At 38.6% G+C, this 16,863-nt stretch overlaps 1 protein-coding gene across 11 annotated transcripts in view; it reads right to left on the bottom strand.

Annotated features, from left to right (window-relative positions):
• The window catches only part of LOC133655338 (neurexin-1a), a 237,824-nt gene that overhangs the window by 175,489 nt on the left and 45,472 nt on the right, over nucleotides 1–16,863 (bottom strand). For 8 of the 11 annotated variants that reach the window (XM_062055385.1, XM_062055377.1, XM_062055379.1 and 5 more), the window contains one exon: nucleotides 16,486–16,515. The exons of 2 other annotated variants lie outside the window; for them this stretch is intronic. In XM_062055385.1, the coding sequence (XP_061911369.1) occupies nucleotides 16,486–16,515 (30 nt within the window). Of the gene's footprint in view, nucleotides 1–13,065; nucleotides 13,157–16,485; nucleotides 16,516–16,863 lie in introns of those variants that run through there. One more of the 11 variants, XM_062055387.1, reaches the window with a different exon arrangement.

Genomic DNA, 16,863 nt, shown 5'->3' with positions numbered 1-16,863 from the left:
TTGATACGCTCTGATACCAATTACTTGCCGCTTTGTTACCGTTCCTCCCACTTTGATACGCTTTAAATCACGCTTTGATACGTTTTGTTACGCTTTATTGAACTTTATTACGCTTTGATGCGATCCTGACGCTTTAAATCAGGCTCTGACACGATTATCAAGCTCCGTTGTGCATTGTTACAACAAAAACAAGAAAAAAATGTGAAAAACGCAGTAGTTTTCCCCACATTTTTTTAGATGTATCTATTTATTTGATTTCTCTTTTTGTTTTATTATATCCAGGATAAAACACATAATGTAATAAAAAAGAGAAATATGATAAACAAATAAGTTTAAAAAAAATGTGAAAAACTCAGTATACTGTTTTCCACACATTTTTTATATTCATTTATTTTTTCAATTTCTCTTTTTTTTTGTCGATCGCTGGAACGCAGGTGAGCACGGGTGTTGATGAGCAGATGAGGGCTGGCTGGCGTAGGTGGAGCGCTAATGTTTTTATCATAGCTCTGACGAGCTCCCGTTGCTAAGTTAGCATCGTTAGCAACAGCATTGCTAGGCTTCGACAGGCGTCGAATACACATTAACCGTGTATTTACATGTCCAGTGTTTGGTTCGGTGTCTCCTAATAGTAGTATTGTTGATCTTCTGTATATCCTTCCAGTCAGGGATTTATTTATTTAGTGTCTATCTGCATTTGAGACGGATGCTATCACGTTAGCTCATGCTAAAGAGCTTCGTTGATGTATTGTCGTGGAGATAAAAGTCACTGAATGTCCATTTCGCCTTCTCGACTCTCATTTTCAAGAGGATATAGTATCCGAGGTGGTTTAAAATACAAATCCGTGATCCACAATAGAAAAAGGAGAGAGTGTGGAATCCAATGAGCCAGCTTGTACCTAAGTTACGGTCAGAGCGAAAAAAGATATGTCTTGAACTGCATTCTAGTCCGTCACTCTAACGTTCCTCATCCACGAATCTTTCATCCTCGCTCAAATTAATGGGGTAATCGTCGCTTTCTCGCTCCAAATATCTCTCACTCCATTGTAAACAACGGGGAATTGTGAGCAGCACTACCGCTTGTGACGTCACGCTACTTCCGGTAGGGGCACGGCTTTTTTTTATCAGCGAGCAAAAGTTGCGAACTTTATCGTCGATTTTCTCTACTAAATCCTTTCAGCAAAAATATGGCAATATCGCGAAATGATCAAGTATGACACATAGAATGGATCTGCTATTCCCGTTTAAAAAAATTTTTTAAATTTCAGTAGGCCTTTAAGGCAAATTGCTTGAATAACTTCTGTTACAGACTAAAAACAATGGTATTAATTAGAGATGTCCGATTATATCGGACTGCCGATATTATCGGTCGATAAATGCTTTAAAATGTAATATTGGAAATTATCAGTATCGGTTTCAAAAAGTAACATTTATGACGTTTTTAAAAGGCCGCTGTGTACACGGACGTAGGGAGAAGTACAGAGCGCCAATAAACCTTAAAGGCACTGCCATTGCGTGCCGACCCAGTCACATAATATCTACGGCTTTTCACACACACAAGTGAATGCAAAGCATACTTGGTCAACAGCCATACAGGTCACACTGAGGGTAGCCGTATAAACAACTTTAACACTGTTACAAATATGCGCCACACTGTGAACCCACACCAAACAAGAATGACAAACACATTTCGGGAGAACATCCGCACCGTAACACAACATAAACACAACACAACAAATACCCAGGACCCCTTGCAGCACTAACTCTTCCGGGACGCTACAATATACACCCGCCGCCCCTCCCAAGCCCACCGACCTGAACCTCTTCATGCTCTCTCAGGGAGAGCATGTCCCAAATTCCAAGCTGCTATTTTGAGGCATGTTAAAAAAAATAATGCACTTTGTGACTTCAATAATAAATATGGCAGTGCCATGTTGGCACTTTTTTCCATAACTTGAGTTGATTTATTTAGGAAAACCTTGTTACATTGTTTAATGCATCCAGCGGGACATCACAACAAAATTAGGCATAATAATGTGTTCATTCCACGACTGTATATATCGGTATCGGTTGATATCGGAATCTGTAATTAAGGGTAGGACAATATCGGAATATCGGCAAAAAAGCCATTATCGGACATCTCTAGTATCAATGTTATTTTTTGTGGATCTATACTTATTTAGTTTTGTGTTGTCTTTACTGTTAACAATGACAAACATTACACAGAGGGGTAATTACAAAAATGTTATAGTCGCGGCGGAGTAGGGTGGGGGGGGTCGCAAAATGTTTTCTTCTTCCTAGGGGGAGCATAACGGAAAATAATTGAGAAGCTGTGCTGAAATATCTTCCTGTGTTTCTGTCTCGCCGCTCGTGATAAGTTATGTGATTGATGAGAGCCACATACCCTCTTACCCTCTGCAGGCCTGTATTTTATTAAAAATGAATCAGCCCGGTGTGACTTTTATTAGGACTCTCGGATCAGGATGAGTAAGAGGGTAAGGGACATGCTGTACCTTACTGGTACCGACTGGTTCTTGGCGCTTTGGCGTCTGTTGCCATCCTCAAACCCACATATGGTGGAGTCAGCACGGAGCTTTTATGTGTGTGTGTGTGTGTGTGTGTGTGTGTGTGTGTGTGTGTGTGTGTGTGTGTGTGTGTGTGTGTGTGTGTGTGTGTTGGACACGAGTGAGGAGGAGGTACGAAACCACAAGAGGCGATTTAAAGACAAATGATGCGACATGCCTCAATGGAGCGCGCGTCCATCTGTGCGCTTTGCGCCTTTAAGACAATGTGTTAAAAAGAAGCCGCTCGCATTGCCAACGCTTTATGTGTCACAAGTGGTGACTCACAATCCACCTCCCCTGAGCGCACGCTCACGCGCTCACACCAGACACGCACACGGCCCGCAAAACACGCAAACGCGCACACACCTCGTCCTGGCCTCCGTCCGCTGACCGTGAAGAATATGTGCAGGCAGCCTTACTCATGCATATTTACACTGAGCACACACACTCTCTCACCTACTCAGCAGGCACTCTTTAAAGGTTATTGTGTGCGAGTGTGTGGTTTCTTTTTTTTTGTTTTTGGTCTCCCCCATCGTGTGCACGCGTGTTTAAAGGTCACTTCACTGACCACTTGACGATGCGGCGCACAGATTGCAGGATTGATATGGAGAACACTCGGGAAGGGCGGCGGCAAACAGCCGCTATTAGACTCAACAAACTGCTTCAAAAAGGAGATTGCGCTTCTCAATGTGATTCAAGATGGAGTGCCAAACCCAAAAAAAAGTAATCCAATTTTTGAAACATTTACTCAACAAACTGCCTCAGAGGTACCACACCAAATTAATAAACATAAACAAGCATGGGAGCCAAGAGCTGTCCGTTAGCTATTGAGAGCGTCCCATCGCTCCTTCAACCAGAACTGGATGTCCAGACAGACGGAAGGAAAGGGGCAAGACCTCCTGCTCAGTTTTAAAGGGGTCATATGTGTTTTGTGACAATTCAAACTTTGACCACGTCAGTTGCTATATAGCAGGAGTGCCCATGACGGCGATCACAAGATTAAAAAAATTAACGATCATCAATTTTCACCAAAACGTCACTTGATTGACATTCACGTAGGGATGATACTCGAAACCGGTTTTCCCGGTTGTTCGATAAGAAAAGAACCGAGTCCTCTGACTCGGATCCCTTTTTGAGAACCGGTAGCCGTTATCGAGACCACTATAGTAAAGAAAAGAGTTGGTTCTTTATTCGAATCCCTCGGAACGAATCCCGTCCCGACCAGAAATGCTCCGTGGGACATCACAAGAAATGACGTCACGTAGCTCAGTCATTAGGCGCAGATAGCGAAAGCAGGAAAACAATGGACGGGAAAAAGCGCTCCAAGGTGTAATAAAGTTCAAAACAAAAGCTATAATACATCGAATAACTTTACTGAGAGATTTGAGCAGACTACAAACACATGACCGACACTTTTACCACCAACCGGAAACATAGCAACCAGGCTAGCAACGCACCTCCTTTACGGCAGCTGTCGCAACGTTCTTATAGCAACCGCAGCACATACATATATATACAACACTGCAGCACATACATATATATACAACACTGCAGCACATACATATATATACAACACTGCAGCACATACATATATATACAACACTGCAGCACATACATATATATACAACACTGCAGCACATACATATATATACAACACTGCAGCACATACATATATATACAACATATCTCCCTTTTTTAACTTTTGTTTTTCTTTCCTTGTAAACGTTACAAAATCACACTGTAGATGTGTTGTCTGTCTAATTATAAATAATGCAGACGAGGCGTGTTGGCTGACTTCTTGACGTTTACTTTCACAGCGTGGCAACATGCAACACTTTTCGGGGCTACCGCGCATGCTCGTAACTCCCGTTGCATGCTCGGTAGTGTAGTTGTTATATTCTCTGGCTCATAACATCTTTCCCCCCATAAATAAATAATGTTAACTCAATAAAGTGTATTTCTTTTTTTAGCTTTAACTTTTCATTTTTTAGCATTGTATCCACATTTGCAAACAACTTTTCTCTTCATAGAATTTTCTTTCAATAAAGAAATAAAGTGCAAAAATGTCAAAGCATCATAACAAACAGTTATGTTCCAATAGCAGCAGAAGTGCACTTTTTGGAGAGCTGTATTATTTTCAGTTTTGTGCCCAAGGGACTGATTTTATTTAACACAATATTATTATTTATACACCTATAGTGATCACAGAGACAGCTTGTTTATGTGTTACTGTATATATTTGTTTCTCTGAAAAATCCCACTTAATATACTTTGGGTAACAACAGTCAATATTTATTTATTTTATTTTATTTTTTTAGGGGGGTAACAGTCAATATTTATTTATTTATTAGATTTTATTTTTTTATTATATAATAAAAGTGAGCTTTTGTTAAACCAAATATTGTGTGTTTTTTTCCATATACAACAACCTATCTGGACTCCATAAGAGAATCGATAAGGAATCGGTTCGATAAGAGGATTCGATAATAGGCTCGAACTCGATAATTCCTTATCAAACATCATCCCTACATTCACGTCGCTTGAGAGTCTTGTGAGATGTGGACCCCGACTTAAACAAGATGAAAAACTTATTCGGGTGTTACCATTTAGTGGTCAATTGTACGGAATACACTACCGTTCAAAAGTTTGGGGTCACCCAAACAATTTTGTGTTTGAGCCTTCATTTCTAAGAACAAGAATAGACTGTGGAGTTTCAGATGAAAGTTCTCTTTTTCTGGCCATTTTGAGCGTTGAATTGACCCCACAAATGTGATGCTCCAGAAACTCAATCTGCTCAAAGGAAGGTCAGTTTTGTAGCTTCTGTAACGAGCTAAAGTGTTTTCAGATGTGTGAACATGATTGCACAAGGGTTTTCTAATCATCAATTAGCCTTCTGAGCCAATGAGCAAACACATTGTACCATTAGAACACTGGAGTGATAGTTGCTGGAAATGTACACCTATGTAGATATTGCACCAAAAAGCAGACATTTGCAGCTAGAATAGTCATTTACCACATTAGCAATGTATAGAGTGTATTTCTTTCAAGTTAAGACTAGTTTAAAGTTATCTTCATTGAAAAGTACAGTGCTTATCCTTCAAAAATAAGGACATTTACATGTGACCCCAAACTTCTGAACGGTAGTGTATGTACTGTACTGTGCAATCTACTAATAAAAGTCTCAATCAAACAAAATGACGCCGGCTGCTGCGAGCTCATTATTAAGAAAAAATGACCGACAGTAAGGCGAGAAACACTTTTTATTTCAACACTCTTGCGCATACTTGCCAACCTTGAGACCTCCGAATTCGGGAGATGGGGGGAGCGGGGTTGAGATGGGCGGGGTTGGGGGCGGTATTTGGTTGATTGATTGATTGATTGATTGAAACTTTTATTAGTAGGTTGCACAGTTCAGTACATATTCCGTACAATTGACCACTAAATGGTAACACCCGAATAAGTTTTTCAACTTGTTTAAGTCGGGGTCCACGTAATCAATTCATGGTAGTGGTGTTAGCGGGGGTGTATATTGTAGCGTCCCGGAAGAGTTAGTGCTGCAAGGTGTTCTGGGTATTTGTTCTGTTGTGTTTATGTTGTGTTACGGTGCGGATGTTCTCCCGAAATGTGTTTGTCATTCTTGTTTGGCGGGGGGGGTGTAAAAAATAATAATGCACTTTGTGACTACAATAATATCTATAATAATAATATTATTATAATATAATAATAATATAATATGTATAGTAATATATATAATAATAATATTATTATAATATAATAATAATATAATATACATAATAATAGTATTATTATAATATAATAATAATATAATATATATAATAATATATATAATAATAATAATAATATAATATATAATAATAATATTATTATTGAAGTCACAAAGTGCATTATTTTTTTTAACATCCTCAAAACAGCAGCTTGGAATTTGGGACATGAGGAGGTTGAGGTGGGCGGGGTTGGGGTGTGGGGTTAGGTGGTGGTGGGTGGATAGCGGGGGGGGGTGTACCGTAGCGTCCCGGAAGAGTTAGTGCTACAAGGGGTTCTGGGTATTTGTTCTGTTGTGTTTATGTTAAAGTTAAAAAGTTAAATACCACAATGTTGTGTTACGGTGTGGATGTTCTCCCGAAATGTGTTTGTCATTCTTGTTTGGTGTGGCTTCACAGTGTGACGCATATTTGTAACAGTGTTAAAGTTGTTTGTACGGCTACCCTCAGTGCCATTTTTTTTCCATAACTTGAGTTGATTTATTTTTGGAAAACCTTGTTACATTGTTTAATGCATCCAGCGGTGCATCACAACAAAATTAGGCATAATAATGTGTTCATTCCACCACTGTATATATCGGTATCGGTTGATATCGGAATCGGTAATTAAGAGTTGGACAATATCTGCAAAAAAGACATTATCGGACATCTCTAACGAAAACAGGTACCAATAGGTAAAAAAAGTTGGTCCCCTTCAAGCACATTTCCCTTCCAGAATACTGCTGCTCGATACTTTAGAACAACTTTCACTCTCTTCCTTTGGATGCTTGAAAATGTCTTTCCCGGCCTCGTTTTTCACCCACTCAGCCTGTTGTGTGATCTGTGGCTATTGTTGCCGGGGAGGAAGATAGCTGTGTTTTATGCGACGGAGGGGAAAGGTCCGCGCCTCCCATCAGGGTTGATGTCTCCCCGGTAGAAGGAGCGAGCCCGGGAGGGCAGACGGGTGCACTGCTGTCCCTTTGCAGATACAGCCAGTCGCTCCACATCACAGGAGCCGAGACGACTCGCTTTATCGTCACCGCCGCTTCCTCGCGTTCCCGCGCCATCACTCATTCCTTCAGCGGCTCCCTTGCAGGCACACGCTAGCTTTCCCCCATTTGGTTTCTCCTGCACGCACAGCCACCAGCAGACACACGTGCTGTATATCTTTCAAAGACACTCACAGCACACCCCCTCAAAGAAACTCATTTCCGCTTTGCAGGCGCCTCAAAAAGCCTCTTTACTAACCTAAGCGAGGCTCCGTCTGAATTATTTGATGACCTTCACGTCGCCTCGTAGTACAGTTTCAATGCACGCAAAAGGTGTCACGATGCAGTCCATTGATTGTTGGACGAGAACGGAAAAACGAAGCTTGTGTGTTTGTGGTAAAGAGCTCAATGCCAAGAAGAACAAACTTGGGCTGCACCATAATGATTATTTCTTGTATCGATTAATCCAGGGGTGTCAAACTCATTTTAGCTCAGCGGCCGCATGGAGGAAAATCTGTGCACACGCGGGCCGGACTACTAAACTCATGGCATTAAAACTAAAAAATAAAGATCAGGGGCCGTACTTATCAAGCTTCTTAGAGTGCCATTTTACACTTAAGTCCTGAGAATTTGCGAAATTTAGTCCTACTCTCAAACTTAAGAATTAAAGCTTTTTATCAACGTTCTTAAGTCTAAGAATCACTCCTACTCTCCACGATATTTAAGAGACCTTCAGAGGTGTCTTAAGTGGTTAGGAGTTGCCAACAGGGGATGGCACTGAGGCAAGAGAGACGTGCGCGAACATTCAGGGAGCGGAACGATGTTCTGGATTTGTTTGATGACGAGCAGCTGATCAAACGGTATCGTTTGGACAGAGCGGGTAATATTTTTGTCACAGATTTAATACTTTTCGATTCCTTGTTGATTTCTGCATGTGTCTGCAGTGGGCTAGTATATATAGAGCCACCCACACCAGTTTCAAATTAGTTGCCTAATTAATGAATTGGAAAGAAAATGTTATGACAGTAGCGTATGTGTGTGGCCGTGAGGTGAGTGACGTCAGTGAGTGTGTGGGCGAGAGAAGAGAGGGAGCGGTAGCGTGAGTGCCGGCGGGGACTAGTTTGTTTTGTATTATTTTGTTGTTTATTGTCAAAATATACACTCCCATTGTCCACTTAAATATTTCCAAGATATTTCTTTATTCTTAGACAACGGATTCCCTTCCGTGATTGGTCATTTCTATGGACACAGAAATGACGTCACCTAAAATTGCGTTTACGGCACATAGTAATGTCGTAATTCAGCTCTGAGTGTGACACTTAAGATTCAGTCCTACACTTCGCTGAAAGTGTGAGTAAGACGCTTGATAACTAACTTTTAAGTGCAGCTTTCAGCGAAGAATTTATTTACTCTTAAGTCAACTCTTAGCAGACTTCTTAGGAGTCATTCTGAGAAGCTTGATAAGTACGGCCCCAGATTGTTTTCTTTGTCTTACTTTGGCCAAAAACAGAACACATTGAAAATATTACGATAAAAATATAGAAAAAAATATCAGCAGCGGTAAAGTTTAGATCCATGAAGGAAAGAAGAAAGTGAATGAATGTTTATAACTAGAGATGTCCGATAACATAGGGCAGTGGTTCTCAAATGGGGGTACGCGTACCCGTGGGGGTACTTGAAGGTATGCCAAGGGGTACGTGAGATTTTTTTTAAATGTCTGTCAAAAAGAAGTGTGAAAAGAAATGCAACAATGCAATATTCAGTGTTGACAGCTAGATTTGTTGTGGACATGTTCCATAAATATTGATGTTAAAGATTTATTTTTTTGTGAAGAAATGTTTAGAATGAAGTTGATGAACCCAGATGGATCTCTATTACAATCCCCAAAGAGGGCACTTGAAGTTGATGATTACTTCTGTGTAGAAATCTTTATTTATAATTGAATCACTTGTTTATTTTTCAACAAGTTTTTAGTTATTTTTATATCTTTTTTTTTTCAAATAGTTCAAGAAAGACCAAAACAAATGAGCAATATTTTGTACTGTTATACAATTTAATACATCAGAAACTGATGACATAGTGCTGTATTTTACTTCTTTATCTCTTTTTTTCAACCAAAAATGCTTTGGTCTGATTAGGGGGTTCTAAAAAAAAATTTCAAAGGGGGTACATCACTGAAAAAAGGTTGAGAACCACTGATATAGGACTGCCGATATTATCGGCCGATAAATGCTTTAAAATGTAATATAGAAAATTATTGGTATCGGTTTCAAAAAGTAAAATGTATGACTTTTTAAAACGCCGCTGTGTACACGGACGTAGGGAGAAGTACAGAGCGCCAATAAACCTTAAAGGCACTGCCTTTGCGTGCCGGCCCAGTCACATAATATCTACGGCTATTCACACACACAAGTGAATGCAAGGCATACTTGGTCAACAGCCATACAGGTCACACTGAGGGTAGCCGTATAAACAACTTTAACACTGTTACAAATATGCGCCACACTGTGAACCCACACCAAACAAGAATGACAAACACATTTCGGGAGAACATCCGCACCGTAACACAACATAAACACAACAGAACAAATACCCAGAACCCCTTGCAGCACTAACTCTTCCGGGACACTACAATATACACCAAACCCCGCCCCCAATCTCCCGAATTCGGAGGTCTCAAGGTTGGCAAGTATGCTTTAGTATACTCTGGACTGAAGCTGTGTGCCTTCATTATTCTTAGCTGTTGTTTTGAGGCATGTTTAAAAAAAAATAATAATAATGTGACTTTGTGAAAGTCAAAGTATAACTGTGAGCATTAGACTCGCCTGTCATGAAAAGGACCAGGCTGCAAGATGTGAGCCACAAGTGATCGTATTTTGTGATCAGCATTGATTGGCATTTGGTGATCAATCTTTTCCACAGAAATCTGCCAACTATGATTGGTGGTCGATCGATTGGAACACCACTAGTGGGGGGGGGGGGGGGGGGTATTGGATCCCAGAGTATTCATTCTTTGGAATCGCTTCCAATTTTTTAAACATTTCCCTAACAATGCTAGTGGGTGGGAATGACGTCATTCGCAGGGTGCGTAGTGACATCAAACAGCAGAACGGCGAGGAGGCCGAACAAACACTCCGAAGTTTGGCTACATCTTACAAGAAAAGATTCCAACAGCGCTATTTGGAATAATGCAAGGTTGCTATTTCATCAAGAGGACGACATACAGTACAGGCCAAAAGTTTGGACACACCTTCTCCTCATTCAATGCGTTTTCTTTATTTTCATGACTATTTACATTGTAGATTGTCACTGAAGGCATCACAACTATGAATGAACACATGGGGAGTTATGTACTTCACAAAAAAAGCTGAAATAACTGAAAACATGTTTTATATTCTAGTCTCTGATTACTTTTTCGCACTCTCTTGGCATTCTCTCCATGAGTTTCAAGAGGTAGTCACCTGAAGTGGTTTTCACTTCACAGGTGTGCTTGAAGCTCATCGAGAGAATGCCAAGAGTGTGCAAAAGCAGTAATCAGAGCAAAGGGTGGCTATTTTGAAGAAACTAAAATATAAAACATAACTCCACATGTGTTCATTTATAGTTTTGATCCCTTCAGTGACAATCTACAATGTAAATAGTCATGAAAATAAAGAAAACACATTGACTGAGACAATTGAAAAGTAGCTCGCGTATATATATATATATATATATATATATATATATATATATATATATATATATATATATATATATATATATATCAGTGTTTCCCATAAACTGCCAAGATACCTGTGGCGGTGGGGGCGTGGCTATGGGCGTGGTCACCATGACATCATCGAGTAATTTGCATAACTTACTACAATTATTTGATTTTCTCTAAAAAGGCTAAAAAAATTTATACTTGCTAATTAATAACAGTTTTGTTTTAAACGTCCATCCATCCATCCATTTTACAATATAATTACAACACTTTATGTACATATTTATATACAGATTTGAACAATAAGTTATTCACTGAAATATATTTATTAATTGTGGTTCTTACAAAAAATATATCTTATAAAATATAAAAGCTAAAATGTCTCAAAGCTCTGCCCCTTTAATTAGTGCATACTAAATAATTTAACTTTAGCCTACTACTACAAGCATATTATTTACCAGCAACATAAAGTGAAACAGAGGCAGAGGTGTCCTGCCACAGTCAGTAACAAATAAACAGAAAACAGTAGTGGTGGTAGATAGACACAGAGCTTCATCAAACATCTGATCCACTGAACAAAGAGCTCCAAAAATCTTGAACTTTAGACTGCCATCAGTTTTACTCCCTACACTTAACCATGTGTTTCCTACTGCCTGCAGACTTTGCACCATTTGTTATATACACATGTTGTGTTTCTAATATAAATACATTTAATAAAGTCAAATACAAATAAGGCAACAAGAGAAGTATCCTACACTTCTCTTTTGTAAAGTAAATCTGAACAGCCGATATGTGCATCTACATCAACTATATGATTTGCCTGAGAAGCTGGAGAGGACAAAAAATATATATATATATTATTATTATTATAATTTATTTTTTTATTTTTTTTATTTGTGGCGGACGTAATTCTTTCGTAAATGAATGTGTGGGAAACACTGTGTATATATATATATATATATATATATATATATATATATATATATATATATATATATATATATATATATATATATATATGTGTGAGAAAAAAATCACAAGACTATTTCATCTCTACAGGCCTGTTTCATGAGTGGTTTCCTCAATCCTGAGGATTGAGGAAACCTCTCATGAAACAGGCCTGTAGAGATGAAATAGTCTTGTGATTTTTTCCCACACATACATATTACGCTCTACCACGGTATCGAGCACTATTTTTTGGATAATCTAATTAAGACATATATATATATATATATATATATATATATATATATATATATATATATATATATATATATATATATATATATATATATATATATATATATACAAGCGCGATGATGTAAGTTATGGGAAAATGCATTTTTAGACAATATGAATTGCCTGAGCAGCCAGGAGACACAGAGAGTTACAAGCGGTAGAAAATGGATTAGAAAGGACAGATTTAAAAAAATAATAATTAAAAAAACGTTTTTTTAATTGTTTTTTTGTTGTTCTTTTAACTCGGGACTTCCCGCATACCAGATTTTGGACACTGACGGGCCGGACCGTAGTTTGGGGACCCCTGCCGTACACAAACAGAAGGACTGTTGGGTAATAATTCTGAAAACGAACGTTAATCCACGTCAGTTTGGGTAGGCGATGCAAACTGGGAGGGCGGAATATGAAGGGATTACACTTTCAGGGCAGTCTGACTCACAGTAGATGTTATTGAGGCTCTCCACTGGAGGATTCACAGCAGACAACTCCCGCACTTAAACGCACTCAGCAATCAAAAAAAAAAACCTTGACAGAAAAAGGCGTGTGAACAGTGACACCTCGCTGTGATTGCAGGTTAAAGGCATCATTTGTGCTGCATTCAAGATATTTCCTTACGCCCGCTTTTTCGACGACATGTTTCGCTTAATAGCGCGTTTCATTGGACGCATGCCGACCCTGACACAATGGGAGACAGGCCGTCATCGTGTTCTCTCGTCCAATCAAAGAGCGACGCGCCAGCCGAGTCGCAGTGGGACCCGTTTGTCATGTGGGCCAATCAGTGTATTCATCAGCGTCATGCAGGGCCAACCTACCTTCAGATTTGAGTTTATCGCACCCTTGGTTGGAGCTCCCAATCATTCACACGCATGCTGGCATGTGAATGAGCAGCTTCACACTCACACACGCATGCACTAGCAGCTTACCTGACGGAAATTGAAATATTTCAATTTAAAAGGCACAAAATGGCGAGCGACAATGAAGTGCACACACCAATCTGTCAATGTAGAGGATGTCAAAACTATTTAGGGCACAATAAAGAAGGAAATCAGTGGGGTACCTCTGAGCTTTCCTACTTTTCCAGGGCGTGGAGTCCAAAAGAGGGGGAAAAAAAGATGGCACAAAGAAGGACAATGGGCATAAAAAAGGAGATTGTGAGTCCAACACTTTTCAAGCAGCAGAGTGGTGGCACTTATTTTTGGGCTGTGTTCAAAAAGCACCGAGCGAAGGACTTGGGGGCGTTTGGAGGTATCTCGGAATGGCTTTCATACACTGCAGGAACATCTGTTGGGAGAGACATGCACTCTGCCAGTGTATGCGCACCGCGGGCGCTCGCGTGAGCGCCGGCCACGGAGCAGTGAGACGAGCTGGAAGCCGATGAAAAGGCGTAAAAAGAAGGGGTTGAATGTGGATCCCCGGGAGAGCTGCCACGGCCTGGTCATGTGGAGGCACCCACGTACGCCAGCACGCACACACTCAAGAGCCCACTCCATTCCAGGCTGCGCATGAATGCAGTGGAACATGGCGGAAGAGGAAAGGTCAAATGAAACCATCCATGGACCTCAGCGATTTAACCCAGCCAAGCGATGCCGAGCTGTCGACGCCTGTGCCACTTAATTAGGTACATCTTCAAGAGGTAAAGAATATGACTTTGGATTTTCTATTTTTTCTTCATATCAGATTTACTAGTTATTGAAACTTAACTCCTCATGGTAAAATACTTTGAAGTTACTTATTTATTGTATCTTTTTTTTTGTTGTTGTAAATTTATGTCTGTTCTTTCATTCGGTGGTATTTCAGTTTTGGTACGCCCCACTTTGTGTATGATTCGCAAACATTGCGTGTTACCTGCGTATCATTCCACGGAATGGAGTGTCCGAACAAAGAATGTGATGTGTTGGTGAGTCAGTCTCTGCTTTTGGGATTACGTACAACTGCAAATCATACCGCACAGGGCCAAAGAAAGTTGCGAGTGCCAGCCCTTTTAAATCAAACTATTAAATTAAAAAAAGAACTCTAAGCAAAGTACGACATTACCTTTCTGCTCATCGCCGTCTTCACCCAGCAAGAGTCTTCACTAAAGTTAAAAGCGGTGTTAAATGTGCATTTATTCATTTATATATCATTTATATGTATTCCATATTGTTTTCTGTTTGTAAAACTGTACTTATTCGCTATAAAATGTAGGAGTGTGAATCGTTGGGCACCTAACAACTCTATCCGATTTCGATTTCAGTGGTGACGATTCAATTCAGATTCTCGATTAAACACAATTCTCGATTCAAAGCGATTCTCTCAATGTGTTATTTGGTGTAAAAATTATAATAAAACTTTTTCAAAACAAGTTACAGGTTAGAAAAGCTCTTCCTAGCTGCATGGAGATGGCTTAAAAACATATTTTTAAAAAAGGATTATTATTGGAAAAAAAACATGCATATATATATATATATATATATATATATATATATATATATATATATATATATATATATACTGCACATATATATATACTGTACATATAGATATATATATACTGTACATATATATATTTATGATATATGTACTTATATATATATATATACTGTACATATATATATATACATACATATATATATATATATATATATATATACACATATACATATATATATATATATATATATATATATATATATACATATATACATATATATATATATATATACATACATATATATATATATATATATATATATATATATATACATATATGTATATATATATACATACATATATACATATATATATACATACATATATACATATATATATATATATATATATATATATATATATATACATATATATATGTATGTGTGGGGAAAAAATCACAAGACTATCTCATCTCTACAGGCCTGTTTCATGAGGGGTTTACCTCAATCCTCAGGATTGATCTCCTGAGGATTGAGGTAAACCCCTCATGAAACAGGCCTGTAGAGATGAAATGGTCTTGTGATTTTTTTTCTCCCACACATACATATATATATATATACATATATATATATACATACATACATATATACATACATACATACATACATACATACATACATACATACATACATATATATATATATATATATATATATATATATATATATATATATATATATATATATATATATATTTATGATATATGTACTTATATATATATAAGTACATATATCATAAATATATATATATTTATATATATATATATTTATATATATATATATATATATATATATATATATATATATATATATATATATATATATATATATATATTAATTTATTTTTTGAAATTTATGAATCAATTAAAATCAGGATAAATAAGAATCGCGATTCGAATGTGAATAGTTTTTTGTGCAGCTCTTATAAAATGTACAGTGTTTATATTGTTTCTTGTCTCAAACAGATGAAATTGAAAAATTTACTTCGTTTTTCAGTCTTTTTAGAATGGATTACGTAACAAAAGTGAGGTATTACTTTAAATGAGAATTTAATTTAAATTTCACATTATGTTGTTTGAAATTTGAAAACTGACCGTCTGAACCCCGCAGGAGCGTGCCCAGCTAACGGCAAAATAAGAAGTTTGGATATCCGTTAGTGAAGTACAGTGGGTCTGGATGAATTTTTGCCTTATTCTCGTGAGAATCCTGCGTGTGACTGAAGCATTAAGGACTGGGGGCAGATAAAACTGTATCATCTCTTTCTCTTTCAAACTTATCGGGTCTTCACTCACGTTTTAAGTGAGGGATGAGGCAAAAACTAATCCAGACGCGCTGTACATGTTCTCACGTACATTCTTTATAAGAATTTGAAAACCGTTGGGTCACGGTGGTACCTAATTAAGTGGCCGCTGAGGTAATATCCCAGCAGAAGTTGCTCTCAGGCTCATGTCTCTCGCCTTCGGAATCATCTTAAAAGCCACATTTCACATTTATTAGTTTCGCAGCGAAAGCTGAAGTCATCCATTTCAGGTTAAATTAAACCTCCATAATTTCCACGGGGCCGTTTAAAAGCATGAAACCTCAATTACAGGAAAGAACTGACCTTGGTTCACTGCCTAGAGAGACAACTTCCTCCTGCGCCACGTGGTGATGAAAATGAGGGGGTGGGGGGGAGTGAGTGTGTGTGTGGCTGCAGGGGGGAGGAGGTGAGGGGATGATGGTATAGCAGAATACAACAGGAAGTGAGGTAAGAGGAGGCCATACCTTGGTCGCCAATCATCAGGTGTGCCAGACCTTAAAGGAAGACAAGAGCACAGTCAGCACAGCAAAGGATCATGGGGCGTGAAGTGTTTGTTTACATGTGCAATTCAGTATGTGTCTTGTGTGTTGCCGTCTAAAATGACTCTTCCAAAGAGAGAGAAAACCTGCGCGGCAGACACTTACTCATCCCTGGGCAGGTAGAAAAGAGGCGCGCGGCACAAAGAGAGCCAACTTGTAAAAGAGTGCAGTGCTTCTTATGTGTCTCTATGTACTGTGACCTTGCTTGTGACGTCGCACTTACCAGCCGTGACTGCAGCCACACCGCACATTTACTGTACCTACGGCCGGGAAGCAGACCCCAAAAAAGATTGACGTGGTAAA

Source organism: Entelurus aequoreus, linkage group LG08 (genome assembly GCF_033978785.1).
Source record: "Entelurus aequoreus isolate RoL-2023_Sb linkage group LG08, RoL_Eaeq_v1.1, whole genome shotgun sequence".
Taxonomy (NCBI): domain Eukaryota; kingdom Metazoa; phylum Chordata; class Actinopteri; order Syngnathiformes; family Syngnathidae; genus Entelurus; species Entelurus aequoreus.
The sequence above is the reverse complement of the archived record's forward strand: the minus strand, read 5'-3'. Positions and strand labels throughout refer to the sequence as shown.